Source organism: Falco biarmicus, chromosome 15, assembly GCF_023638135.1.
Source record: "Falco biarmicus isolate bFalBia1 chromosome 15, bFalBia1.pri, whole genome shotgun sequence".
In the NCBI taxonomy this organism is placed as follows: Eukaryota; Metazoa; Chordata; class Aves; order Falconiformes; family Falconidae; genus Falco; species Falco biarmicus.
In genome coordinates this window covers 838,211-852,669 of record NC_079302.1, presented here as the reverse complement: position 1 = coordinate 852,669, position 14,459 = coordinate 838,211, and the positions used below count along the sequence as shown (strand labels likewise).

At 47.2% G+C, this 14,459-nt stretch overlaps 2 protein-coding genes across 2 annotated transcripts; one reads left to right on the top strand and one right to left on the bottom strand.

Moving 5' to 3' along the window:
- Window positions 1-360: 360 nt before the first annotated feature.
- On the top strand, window positions 361-10,964 carry LOC130159212 (carbohydrate sulfotransferase 4-like). Its single transcript, XM_056360584.1, has 2 exons — window positions 361-1,237; window positions 5,052-10,964. The coding sequence occupies exon 2, from the start codon at window positions 5,065-5,067 to the stop codon at window positions 6,202-6,204; it is 1,140 nt and encodes a 379-aa protein (XP_056216559.1). The 5' UTR covers window positions 361-1,237; window positions 5,052-5,064; the 3' UTR covers window positions 6,205-10,964.
- Window positions 10,965-12,800: 1,836 nt separating this feature from the next.
- On the bottom strand, window positions 12,801-14,427 carry TERF2IP (TERF2 interacting protein). Its single transcript, XM_056360586.1, has 3 exons — window positions 13,932-14,427; window positions 13,747-13,823; window positions 12,801-13,384 (listed from the first exon to the last, which is right to left on the bottom strand). Exons 1-3 carry the CDS (start codon window positions 14,425-14,427, stop codon window positions 12,941-12,943), a joined length of 1,017 nt encoding a protein of 338 aa, XP_056216561.1. The 3' UTR covers window positions 12,801-12,940.
- Between the last annotated feature and the right edge of the window lie 32 nt (window positions 14,428-14,459).

Sequence of the window (14,459 nt, the reverse complement as noted above, 5' to 3'; positions counted from 1 at the left end):
AATCAGCTTTGTAACACTTAATGACATACAGGTAAATCCTTCTGACAAATTGTGTCAGTGCAAGGCATAGCAACATGTAGCTGAAATCTCAGTTGTGCAGAACATTGCGTGATTCTTTCTGTAGGGCCATGCCTGGACCACTGCCAGCTTCTCGCCTTGTTTCCCAGCCCAGGGTTACCAGGGCTTGACCATCTGTGTTTGCAATGCAGTAAGTGAAAAGGAGCATGACCTGCGCCGTTCAGATTGTCCCTCCTGCTGGAAGCGCCAGCCTTGCCCAGATTATTTTTGCTTCTGCTGTCTCCTATACTCCACTTGCCTTCCGAGCAGCTCAGTGGGATCCTTGGCAACAGGGGGCACCATCAAGAGGAGATCTACACCTCTCCAGACACCGTGTGACAGAAGCAATGAGACCTGGAATGGCCCAAAGCGATTGTCTCTGCATGGTTGCAGAATACCACGTTTCTCTTGAGCCCAGCACTGCTTTGCTACCTTGCCTGGCGCAGCCTCACTGCAGCTCCAGCGCCCTTGTGAATCATTAACAGGCCAAGTCCAGCTGCTTCTCTCACGGCTGCTCCTTTCACACAATTTTCTTTCCCAGCCCCAAAATGTTTAATTCGAGCAAGGCACAGACAAAAAAAGAGAGTCAAAAAGACTTTATGTGAATCTGCCAGCACGGTGAGCAGCCAGAACAATGTGCCCTGTCTCTGCACACCCGGTGGGTAAGCTGGTCCTCCTTGTGAGAAAGGTTCCTGTTTGTCCTTTGCCCTGACATTCCACAGACATGCCTGTTCCTTCTTTCATGGAGAACAGTTTCTCTGGGGCTTGTGGTGGGACTCAATATAAGAGCACCTCTCAGTCTCCATCGTGAATTTCCTGGCCCTTCTCCTTCACTAGCAGCATTGGATCGTTCATGCCCCACAAGAAGCCACCTTTCCCATGCTTTGTGCTTCGTGCAGGGTGGAGTTTTTTACTTTAAGGCTGGTCAGAGTAGGCGGGCACTATAGTCAGTCTTAGAGCTGTGACATACAGAAATGAAGGGGATAGGAGGGAGCAGGCACAGGTGTAGGTAAGAGCGTACAGGTGTGTATGAGAGCCTGGCATGAAGGTAGACTGCTAGTATGTGAACGTGCAGCTATTCGGGTGGCTGCCTGGAGGAGCGTGTGCCACAGCAGTGTGGGTGTGTTAGGACAACTTTGCTTGAACCAGGTCTTGTAGCGCTTCAAGAGGACTTGTTAAGGTGAGATTTTCAACCATTTCTTGATGTGTGGATGATGTGGTGCTCAGAAGTGTATTCACTGCTCATGCTCAGCAGCCTGAACTGGGAGATAGTTTTTGTGAAACACTGTAAACATATGAATGCCAGTAAATTGCTACATGATTCCTCCTACAGACAGAAGCTGTTGGCCTGTCTTAGAGGGTAGTTCCTGCTTCTCCAAGCTTTCTTCTCAGTGCCCTTTCCCAGTGTTCCCCACCAGTGACAGTCATGCCATCTGTTCCCCTCTGAATGGGCAGATGCTACTTTTAATTCTGAGAGGCTGATTAGGCCAAATTGAGGAAGGATTTCATAAAACTATGAGCAATCATTAGTGCCATCTCAAAGACCAGTGTCTGGGGCTTCCTCGACACTAGACCCTCTTTGCTACGCTACTACCAGTACAGCAGTGAGGGATCTGTACAGGTCTGGAGAGCTTCCCTGGACTTGCAGAGCACTCAGCCACAGTTTGCATAACACAAGGTATTTTGGGCTATACTGTTATGCAGCCCCTGCATGCACAGGCTCCACAAACCTGTGCTCTGGGGACATGCTGCCCATGCTCAGAGTGTGTCTGGTGGCTATGTCTCCCTGGGACTGCTTGCTGCTTTCTGTAATGCTCTTTCTTTGCCAGGCTCAAGCTTTTCCAAGACCCCTGTGTGCTTCTGGAAAAGCTTAAAAGTCTGTTTGGCTTTTTAGAGACTCTGGTTGCTCGGGCAGGCAGATATGAATTCTTTGTGTCCTCATACCTGTGCTGTGGGAAACCCTAATGTGTTGAGACTGGGTTGTCGTACCTTTCAGTAGTTTTTGTTTTTCACCCTTAGTGCCTTGAGATTCTTCTTGTTCTTTCTGCTCTCAGCCAAACCCTGGCTCATCTCTCTGCTGGGTGACAACATGCCTTTTTTGTTCTGCAGCTGAGATTGCCTCTATTATTCTGGGCCGATCTTTACTCTGCAGTTCTGTGAGGGCTTCATATTTCATTTCTGCAGTATGAAATGAACAGAATCACTTGTGACTCTAGATGTTTGCCATAGGGAAAACATGACTAAGCTGAAGACTTTAGTTTAGAAACAACCCAACTGCCATAATCAAGAGATAGTGGTGAAAACTAAGGTTATGTAATTAGTATTTCTTTCATATTAGGAAATGTCTGATAGAACCTCTACTGCTCTTTGCTGCTCCTCTATTCCACTTCACCAGGCACATGCAACTTATTTCAGTCATTCTCCCCTCAATGATCATCACAACCTCTTGTGCAAGACTGAGGAAGCTGTTGAGGCTGTGGCCTCACATGAGGACATGCTACCAAGAGCAGTCACAGGCATGGTCTGCATATGCTGTGAAATATCTGAAACATCCAGCTCTCCCACCCTGGTGTGACTCTATATAAAAGCACACCCTTGCTTCCCAAAAAGTCTGAATCCATTCTCTTTGACTGAGACTATTCACACATGGGTTTCCAGAGAAATAATGATTTCTGTGTTTTTAAATCTGCCTGGGTATCTTAATGCTAGTGTTAATGTCTGCTCACAGAGTTTTTTCTCAATTAAGAGCTTCTGGCTGTAGTCCAGGAACTCTGTCAGGAGTGTTTGAATAATTATATTAATAGTGCCAGATGGAAGTGATATCATCAAAGTTCATTCAGGGGCCAGCACTTCTGGTAAACACTGCTGTATTCATTTACAAGGAGGAAGCTGATACATGAGTTATTTTTATAAGTCTTTGTCTGCAGCTCTTCCTACACTGGGAAATTATAATCGCTGCCTGATAAACCCTAAACTCAAAATGAACGCTCAGCAAGTAGATTAGATGAACAGGCCAATATATGCATATATGCCGAGGGAAAAGATGACCTAACCAGTTAGCAGTAGTGACTGTGCTTGGAAATCCTGACAGCAGTGCTACAGGAACTGAAATCATGGAAGGAGGCACCTCCATGCAAATTAGTCTGTAAGCTGTGCTGCAGAGGGAAATTCAGGCAGGGCATGAGGAGGAGGTTAGGGAAACTTTGACCATCGACCCAGAAGATAACGTGGTATGCACACAGTGGGGAAGCAGGGTCTGCACTGTGGCCAGCTGGGGCATGCTCTGTGCTGCAGCTGCTTCAGTAGGGAGGCAGCTGCTCTGCATGGGCATGGCTGTCTGAATTGGTGCAGTCATGGGCTGCACAAAGGCAGCGTACAAAGCCGTGAGGAGCTGGGCTCCAGTGCTGCTCTGTCCAAGAGGGCTTCCAGCTGGCCCTGCAGCCCTCAAGGCCCTGCTCTCTCTATCCTGCCTGGCTGCAGAAGCACCTGGAAGGACTGACCATGACTGAAAACCAGCAAGGTTTTTTAATTTTAGTTCACCTTGGGAGGTGTAAAGTGGTTTCACTGGCCAGAGAAGCCTGTCACCTTTGCAGCACAGCCGAACTGCCGGCCCGGCACATGGTGGCAGGGGAGCACAGCACCCTATGTGGACGTCAGTGGCACCCATCGGCGGGCAGCCAGGGCTGCGGGCACCCGCCTGTATTCACAGCACAGTCAGGCACGGCTAGCAGGGGGGAGGAGAGCACACAAGAGAGGAGCAGTTGGCAGAGCATGGTTTAATATACTCTTAAAAATGAGGTGAATCTTTCCTGCCCCAGATCCCATCCCTGATGGTATACTCCCTGCGCATGCCTGTGCCAGCCAGTGCTCAGGCTCTGAATTGTCCCCAGCAGCAAAATGGACATTTTCCAACAATTAAATCATCCTGAACAGGCAGGATAGATGTTCTGTGAAAGAAACAGATTTGGGTGGCTCTTTGAGTTGGACTAACATGTTCTATTGTACTTCTCATAAAGACCTACAGGATGAGTGGGGCTGGAGGGAGGGGTAGCAGGGGTCTTTATAAAGGAGTTAGGCTAAGAAAGGGTTAGTTGTAGGTAAGCCTGCCTACACAAAGATGGATGAGATAAACCCTTGTGGACCTTTCTAGCAAAATTGCCTATGACGCTCTGATTGTGGAGAAGATCTTGTTGTGCTTGGATTTATTACAGTGCCAAATGACTTCCCTTGGTATGTGAGTTTTTGCCTGTGATGACAATAAATGTATCCTGAAATCCCAAAAATAATATAAGCAAAAGAAGTTGAAGCCTCCACTGTATTTTTAAAGCATTCTGGCATAAAAATAGTTGTAAAAGGTCATCAGAGCAGGAGTCTAAAAGTAACTGTGCGGAACTGTTGAATTCTCCACAAAAACTGCTTGTTCCATCTTTCCTCCATAAAAATTGCTGAGGTCATGACCGTAAGGATTGTGTAAACTAAGTACATGTTTCGTAGAATCACAGAATGGTTTGGGCTGGAAGGGACCTTAAAGACCATCTAGCCCCAACCCCCCGCCAGGGGCAGGGGCACCTGCCACGGCCCAGGCTGCCCCCAGCCCCATCCAGCCTGGCCTGGGACACCGCCAGGGATGGGGCACCCACAGCTGCTCCGGGCAGCCTGGGCCAGCTCCTCACCACACCATTTGTGTATACTGACATTTTGATAAACTGAACTAACTCTTAAACTTTGATAAAAGCGCAGACAAGCTTTCCAGTGATCTTCTAGGACTGCATTAGAATGGGTTACCAACAAACAGTGTTTTTGTTACAGAAAATGTTCAGCCCTGCAGTGTTATGTCCATTCCAAAGATACCTTGTGCACTGGTTGTCACAGTGTCAGCAGTGTGTGGCAGCTTTCCAGAACCCTGAGCCTGCAGAGGGATTGGCAGGAGCCTGATGCACCACATCCTGCTTTCCTCATGATCCTGTAATGCTGAACTTCCTCTGTCTCTGCAGGTCCCTTGCAACCATGATGAATTCTAGAAGGGTGCAGGTTCTCCTGATTCTGGCAGTTTTGGCCTTCCTCCTGATCCACTTGTACTTCCTACCCTGCAGCAACAATGCCCCCATGGAGGAAAAACCTTCTCCAGTCCACATCCTCATTCTTTCCTCCTGGCGGTCGGGATCTTCCTTTACTGGACAAATCTTCAGCCAGCATCCCCGCGTCTTCTACCTGATGGAGCCCGCGTGGCACGTGTGGGTTACGATGTACCAGAACAGTGCCAAGGTCTTGCACATGGCAGTGCGGGACCTGGTCAGGTCGGTCTTTCTGTGCGACATGTCTGTGTTTGATGCTTACATGTCTAGCCAGAAGAAAAAGTCTGATTTATTTCAGTGGGAAACAAGCCGAGCCTTGTGCTCCCCCCCTGCCTGTGACTCGTTCAGTCGCAGTGACATAATCACTGCAGGCAACTGCCGAACCATCTGTGGCAAGTACCCGTTCAGCAAGGTGGAGGAAGCCTGTAAAACTTACAGCCATGTTGTTATCAAGGAGGTTCGGTTCTTTGACCTGAAGGTCCTCTACCCACTTCTCACTGATCCGTCCCTGAACCTCAAAATCATTCACTTGGTCCGTGATCCTCGGGCTGTGTTCAAGTCCCGAGAGAACACAGTGGCAGACTTGAAACTTGACAGTAACATTGTTGTGGGGTCCCAGAGGACAAAGGGAGAGATGGGGCCCTACAACACAATGCAAGCAATCTGCAAAAGCCATGTCGAGATTTACAAGGCAGGCAGGCATGCCATTCCCAGCTTCCTGAAAGATCGCTACCTGCTGGTTCGCTATGAAGACATTGTCAGAGACCCGCTAGCAAGGGCTGCTGAGATGTACAGGTTTGCAGAACTCCATTTCACACCAGCACTTCAGAAGTGGGTGCACAACATCACTCATGGGAAGGGGCAAGGAGCACAGGCCTTTGATATTGGGTCCAGAGATGCGCTGAGAGTATCACAGGCCTGGAGGGAGACCCTTCCCTTCCAGAAAATAGAAAAAGTGCAAAATGTGTGCAAGGATGCAATGGAGTTGCTAGGCTACCGGCTCATTCGGTCCGAAGAAGAGCAAAAAAATATGTTGCTGGATCTCTTGTTTGCCCACAACTCCTCTGAGTAACCAATTCTGAAGGCAGAAAAACTGTTCTCTGCACCTGCTCTCTGAAGGCTGCAGAGTGGAGAACTCTTTACTAGAGAGAAAGAGGACAGAGGTGCATGCATGGGGGTGCTGTGCAAGGACAAATAACACAGGAACCCCAGCTGCACCAACAAGTGCTTTCTCAGCAGCACACTCACTCTGCCAGGCCCCTGCAGGCTCAGCCACAAGGGAGGCTGAAGTGATGCAAGTCTGTTTTCCAAATTAAGTCCATGGATTATGTGAAAGAGGAAGAAGTTGGAGACTGGAGCAAACAATGCCAAAGGAGGGGGAGCAGAGAGCAGAGCTCAAGCCCCTCATAGGCCACAGCTAAATATTAGTTGAAACCACACGGAGCAATTGCACTGCAAAGGAGGAGGAGATAGATATAAATGGAAGTGGAATAAAGATAACATTATTTGTCTTGCTGGATGTTACTAGGATACTTAATGCCAGAAGAGATACAAGGATGACTAGACATTGGTTTCTGGAAAGATCCTTTATTCAGAATGGTTGAGTTTTCAAGCCCAGCTTTTCTTTTGCTCCATTCCAGTGCCTGGGCATCCAGCTTTGGTGGCAATGTTGGTGAAATGTTTGTGTTCACTTACTATATAATGGGAAAATGGAATAAACCAGCTATAATTGAAAATAAGAATTCCTGGGTTTGTATATGGGGATTCACTTATTTTTCAGCTGAAATAATTTTGTCTTCTAGCTTTGAAAACCAAGAATACTTCTTCCCTGGGAGTTCTTACAGTCCGCATGTGTGACTGAGAAGAATTTATGCTAAGGTTGGGATTGTAAAGACAAGGTAAGGACACAGGTTCCCTGAGTATAGATGCTGGAACTGGGAAGAAGGTTTTTTGGGAGTGGACTGAAGAAGTTGAGAGGAGACCAGGAAGTTACTCTGTTGAATTATTTGGTGAGAGCATTTCCTGTCTTAGAGCACAACAAAATTATGTTTAATAGACTATGCCATCCTCCACCATCACCACTGCAGATGCCATTCTCCCACCTCCAATGGGAACATGTAGCTCAAACCTGAACAACCGAATTACTTTTACCTGTTCTTAAGTGTTCCACAAGACAGAGAAAAGCTTGTTACCAGACCTGGGGAGTGAAATGCCTACAAACACCTCCTTCTAAACATCCTCTTTTGTGTGTAAATCACAGAGTCCCTTTAACATTTGTCTATTTAACAGTGCATTCAGAGATTGCCCCAGAGCTGGGATCAGAAGCATTAACGAGGGATGAGGCTCAATTCTGAGGGTGTGCATCCTCGGGAGAAAGCGGTCAAGGCAAGGCTGGACACTGGAGGTGATCTGAGGAGGCTCCAGGCAGGATCAGGGTGTTCAGGGCCATGGGAAGCTGTGTTCCCCTTCCCTCCCCACCAGCACCCCTGGCCCCTGGGTCACTGCTCCTCTTCCCTGCCTGCAGCCCCTTGCCCCAGGGCCCTGTTCACTTTGCCAGTCAGCCACCCTCCCCTTGCTAGTGAAGCCCTGGCAAGGAGCGCTCATCTTAAACCTGCCAGAAGGGCATTTGGTGCCCGCTAGAGAAAAAAGTGACGGTGTCTACCTGGAGGACTAGACCTCATTTGCATGTTATTCAAGAGTTGCAAGACCTTCTTAAAAAGAGAAACACCAACTGCTGCATTTTAAAACTGGGGATATAGTGACTGTGTTCACATTTGAAGATGTACAGGCAAGAAACATGTACAGCGTCTGGCCTCTACCTGCTGTGTGTATTTGAAGGGTGGCTGAGAAGGGTTCACCTTAACTGCACAGCCATCTCTAATGGCTGGAAGGAGGCTCTTCTGACAAAATCACAGCAGCTGGGCTGGTTGGGCAGTTTTGTACCAGAGAATTAACAAGGGCTTTGTTATGTGGGGATCCTGCTGGGGAAAGTAACCTTCCAGACACTGAGCAGTTATGTTGGTTGGCAAGAGAAAGTAGCTGCTAGCTAAAGCATGGACCTGTGGAATGAACCAAAGAGCCACCCCCAGTTAAACAGTCAGCTCTGAGACCACAAAGAGGAGCAGCCTAGAGAAGTGGGAGAGCTCCTCAGCCCAGAACAGCTGTGTAGACACCTTCACTGGGGTAGGCATCAGCACTCCAGATCCTGTGTGTCCCTTTAGGGTAAGAGATTATCCTGCAGCAGTTAGGACAAGAGTTGTAGGATGAACTGTGCAATAGCGAGCAGTGAGCAGCAGAGGTTAGTTGCCCAGCAAGGCAGCTCTAGAAGCAGAACTGGCCAGCAGTGGGAAAGATGGTATGGGCAGGAGGAAGGAGCCTTCCTTTCAATTTTTGTTACGCTCAGTATTATTATTGTTAATTATTTAGGTTTCACAGGCCGGTGTTTTGTTGCAGCATTTCTATTATCCATGAAATTATATTTCTTCAAGTGCCCACGTGTACACTTGTGCCTTGTAAGGGGTGGCCCGTAGCTTGTTACCCAGTTCGCAGGGTTTTCCTGGTTTCTGGGTGCAGGACTAGACGAATGTCCGTGTTTCTGAAGGAGCCCTTTGAAACTGAGTCCAGACATCTCTTACCACTGAACAGGGCTTAGCATGTTGAATTATTCAGATGTTCTGCGAAGTCTGTACACCATTTCTCCTATAGCTGCTAGCGATTTCCTTCAGCACGAAGTCAGTCTCTATCCAAATTTCACTTTCAGTCATGGTTTTCTTTTGGACGAAGCAATTGGCACTGATCACCAAAACTAAAAACATATAAAAGCAGCTGTGGGTGATTACAGGATGTTTCCTTCTCAGGGGCATGGTTTCTCCCTGGAGACCACTAAGACAGGGCTCCTTTAAGTATGAATCCTATTTTTTAAAACAAAGCTGTTACTCTTAGTGGTTGCAAAGACTCCAGGTGCTATTCCCATAATCTTTCCAGAGTCTGAATTTCCATTTAATCATTTGTAAAACTGAAATAATAGTGACTCCATTCAGAAGAGGCAGATCTCAGTCTTGTATTGTGTAAGTAAGTGTTTGAAGTAGATTCATAGAGGAGACATCAGAAACTGTATCCAGCATTTAGGCTGTAGTGACATTTACAGACCGCCTGCTACCATAGCACTGTGGATATCTATATTCCTAGAGCTAAAACCCTAATCCCTGCAAAGGGTGGGATGTTGTATAGTATGGAAATCATAGTCTTACTACTAGGGAACCTGTTGCATGGCAAAATCCACGCTGAGTGGCCAGTGCTCCATGCTAGGAGGCACCGGCATCATGATAGTACCCCCACTGAAAGAATGTTAATCTTCCGTTACATAGTGTTTATGCAAATTTAGGGCAGGCTGGCATAGAGAAGCAGGACTCGTACTGCACCAGAGCAGCACACAGCCACCATGTTTCTTTTCAAGTCCCCTTAACTCAACATGCTCCACTAAAAGCATGGCATCTCAGAAGTCTGCTCTTAATGAAGTCACAGTACAGAGCTTCCTACTTCAAGCACCAAGAAGCCTGTTTCTGAGCAAAAGTAGACTCTTTTCAGTACATAACTAATTATATCTCTACATTAACCACTTTCAGCTTCAGTGGCATCATTTTTATTATGGATACTTGTTTTCAGTGGACTCAGTCAATTCCTTGTATCAAATATTTAGCTGGACAAAAACCTTCAGTGTTTCCAGTCAGCCAGTAAACAAATGACATTAAGAATAACATCTGATGTATTTTCCTATTGTACTCTTTCAAAAATCACTTTAACTTCTGCTTCCTAAGCTTAGTCAGAGGAAAAATCAGGATTGTTGATTTCAGTATATCTTTACTACACTCCTTTAGCCATGTTTCCTCAATACCATTGGTAAGACTTTCTTCTGGAAGCACCAAAGCCACACAGTGTGGTCACATGAATATTTAAAGTTGCCTTCATGCAAGCAAAGATGACTTAAAGTACTTTGTGGAGTAGGAAAAGAAACAACAAAAAAATACCCAGACTTTCAAGATGGTGAGCATGACATTTAAAACTATGGCTACTTCCTTTCACACAAGTATAAAACTGAAGATAGTGGAAGTCTGTTTAGAAACAAATGTCACCTTTGCATTGTGCAAGTTCAGAAAAGTAAACTGCTTTTATACCACTGAAGTGTAAGATGGAGAGGTCACCAACTCTTTGGTATTCCTGTCTTGTTGCTCTTCAACCTGGTGCATGCAATTGGTTCTTCACTGGTAACTTAGTTATGAAAGGCCAGAATTCATAATTTTTGATGAATGCTGGCCAACTCTAGAAGGAAGCAAATGGGAAACACCCAAATTCCACATAATAGTTTGCAGACCCAGTATTTCTGCCTCTGGAATTGTCTTTCACTCAAGGTTTTGGCATGCATGTTGCCACTCACCCTTCCAGGTTTACAATATTGCTGCTCCAGGCAGTAACACAAAGAAACTTGGAGCTACAAAAAGAGCATTCCTGACAGTGCAGGGACCCAATATGAACATGGAAAGCCAAACTGTCTCCAGCATACTGGAAGGAAGGTAAGATAAAGCAGAGAAAACAAGGACTTTCTACCGTGGGAGAAGGCAGAACCATACGATATAGTGACATCTCCAGGTCCTGTCAATGGGAAGCTGGACTGAAGAGACCTATACCCATGTGCCTGCACATGCAAGAGTGCATCTGTGGATAAGCAATGGCTTTCAGGCGTTCAGAACAGACACAAGAAGGCTACCTTTAGTGAGCTGTGCTCTTTGTGTCTTCGTTCCTGCGCATACCGAGTGCTCCAAGTGCATATGGAAAGGTTCTCGGTGTCAGACAACAGCATTTGTATGGTTCTGCAAAGGTAAAAGCACTGTATGTGGAAGTTTGCACGTGTATGTCTGACTAATTGCCCCAAAAAAGACAAAATCTTAAAATAAGCATCACTTGGAATTATAAAAGGATGTAATAAGTCTTTATTATTTATAAGGTATCTTTTTATATTGCAGGCATTTAAAGTGTTCTCACTTTGGATTGTAGAGCAGTTTTGGTTAATTAAAGAAGATGACCAATGAACTCTGAGATTATGGTGCTGCTGAGATGTATACACCACTCAAGCTATAATGTGGGCTTCTGGCTGCAGGAGCTGTGCATGAACCTGGCCACCAGCAGCCCCTGGCTTTGAAATTCAGATGGTAAAGTTTTGTTTTTTCAAAAATCTGACTACTTTGCTATGTTATCTTGCACTTCCTTGTTAAGTGCTTATCTGGTCTCCCACAGAAGTCTCAAGTAACCAGTCTAAGCAGCATGTATGTACCAAAGAATTCTTATTTTTTCAGAAGGAATGACCTATCCAGTGAAACACTGTAGTCTAAACCAGAGTCTTGGCATTTTAAGTTATGTTGGCTAACTCCCCAAATAATCGGTTGGTGTTTCAGGATTGTGGTTTTCTGCAATAGCAGGCTCACTGTATCAAATAATCATTGACTTTCAATATAATTTGAATTTGGATTAAAATCAGCAATTTCCTAATTCACCTTAAAATTTTTGAATGCCACAGTGCAGTGAGCAAAAACCTCAAAACATAATGCTAAGGTGTGTGTGTATAATCAACATTTCACCAAGAGAATGAATTCCAGATCTTTCAAATAACGTTAAAATAGTGACAAGAGCACAAATTCAGGCTGAAAGCACTGAGTTTTTCAGACTGTGACTGTATACTAGCAGTGGCATTCTCTCTCTCTCACACGTTTGGGTCATAGATACCTAAACAAACTCAGAGTGCTCCTTTCTAACTTGTATCTCCTACTTGAACTATTGCAGGTGGCCCTGGAAGCTACTCTTCTTTTTCCAGCTGCACTACACTGTCTGATATAAATCTTACTTTGCCCGCATTAAAGCAGCTGTTAAGTTTTCAACCTGTTGAGATGCAAGCTGGGGCAGAGGTATTAACTGGTTTTGAAATCATGAAGCAAGATGGTAAAGTTAATGTTATTAAACCCAGCAATATTAGCACTGGAGAACATGTGCTGGAAGTGGTAATAAAAACTGAGATGACTGTCAACTGGCCAGAGGTATTAGCTGACAGTTCTCTGTAACATGAGACTGAGTATGATAATGTCATAGTGACCTTTTTTGGCCATTCTCAGTACACATGGCCACTCTTGAGACATCTTGGCATTCATGTATGAGACCAAGTACCTCATCTTCTGGCATGAAAGTTCTTGATCCTTCTTTTTCAACAGTTACATTTTCATTGTTACCATCTCCAAACGTCTGCTGCTAATCAAGGTTCAATGGCAACAGCAACAACAAGCTAATGATAACAACTGGCAGAGCAGGTTATCAAATGATCATCCACCAGAGGCGGAAGACAGACACATGGCAGAGAGCAGGCTGCTGTTGTGCACTAATAACACATTACAGGTTAGAGCACTTAATGTGACTCTCGTCAGATTTTGGTGCCAATGCTATTCAAAATCCTTTGCATGCAGCAATGTACAAGTAGGACTGTCAGTTGGTTTAGATAGTAGAGACACTTCAAAGCAAGTTTTCAGTGGAAACTTGATAGATATGAAAATGCCTCTTCATGATTTTCTACTTTTAAATGTTTAGTGTACTCAGTGTTATAAATAAAAACCGATTACGAAACAGGCCTTTAAAAAAATCATTTTAAAGGATTCCTGAAGATTTAGAATGTTGCATCAAACTTTCCATTGCATTTACATTTCTGAAATGACTGGGTTTTTAAGTTCCTGCTGCAGTCATAGATTAGCCATTCCCCTCTGCTTTCCTATCTAACTTTTCCTAAATGCTATCCGCTTTGCTACATTTTCAGCTCCAAATTTTGCTATCAATTTATTTCTGATGTGTTCATCGTCTTTTTGCAATTCCAAATCATCCTCTCTGCTCCATACAGGGTACCCATCTAAGCGCTGCCCTGTCTGCAGAAAGTGTAAAGTGGTCTCCACTTCACCAGTGTTTTTCAGGAAGGCCTGTGTAATCGTGAGCAGGTCCATGCTGAGATGCTCCATGAAGCGCTGCATAGTTTTTACTACTTCTCTCACCACACTGGAAGAAGAGCAAGAGCTTGCTGGTCTTTCTTCCCTTGGCTTTTCCTGACAGCCATTTGCAGAGTCCTCCAGTCCCATTTTCAAACCAAACACTGTTTCTCTCAAGGACTTTCCCTCTCCATTTTGTGTAGAAAGTTCTTCTGTGATGTCTGAAGCATCGCTTCCTGACTAAAAGAAAGAGAGAGGCATGGTATATTCTGGCAAGCTGCTTTTACCACTGGTGCCCAACCACCTTCTGCTGAGACTCTACGTTAGGTAAGAAACCTCAGAAACCACCAGGCGTGGCAAAACTTGGTGAGTGAAGCGAAGCAGTATGCCTTAACGGTGATACATAAGATCACAGAAAAGCACGAGACCCAAGGAAGAATCGAACAGCCCAAGTACAAATGGCAGAAGCCAGTGTCAACGCGGCTGCAGGGAGGTTCTCAGCCCGATGCAAAGGAACAGCTTCACTTGCCAGCGCGGCCTTTAACAAGATGACACGTTACTTCCCTGCAGCGAGCGCGGCCGGGGGCGCGCTGGCCACTTACCTCCGTGCTTTCAAACTCCCGGTTAGCCGCCGCGAAAATGCCCAAGGTCTGCGCGGGCTCCGCCGTCTTCCGGGGCTCTGCGGGAACAGGCAGGCATCGGCGGCCGGGCAGCGCCCCACCCCGGAGCTCAGGGCCCGCTCGGCGCCGCCTGCTCCCGCTCCCCCACGCTCCCGCCCCCCGCTCACCCCTGTGCCGCGGCCGCAGATGCCGCAGGTAGCGGTCGCGCATGGCCTGCCAGCTGTGCCGCGTCAGGCCGGCCCGCTCCAGCTCCTTCCAGAGCGCCCGGCCGCGCGCCCGCGCCTGGCCCTGCTGCTGCACCGCCCACAGCAGCGCCACGTCCTCCGCCTCCGTGAAGGCCAGGCGGCCGCGGGGGGCGGCGGCGGCGGGCGGCGCGGCGGGCAGCCGGTAGGGCTCTAGCGGCAGCCGCTGGTTGCGCTCCACGCACTCCGTCACGTACACGGTGGAGACAGCCCCGCTGGGCGCCTCCTCGCCGGGCTGCGCCAGGAGCACGGCGCCCGGCTCCTGCACGCGGCACAGCCGCCCGCCGCCCGCCAGCAGCAGCGGCGCCAGGCGTAGCTTGGCCAGCCCGGGCCGCACGTAGAACCGCATCGGGGTCCCATCGTCCCACAGGAACAGCGACCGCGACTGCAACGGCGTCACCGCCTCCCCGCGCGCCGCCATCGCCGCCCGGGCGCGCAGGCGCGGACGCGCCG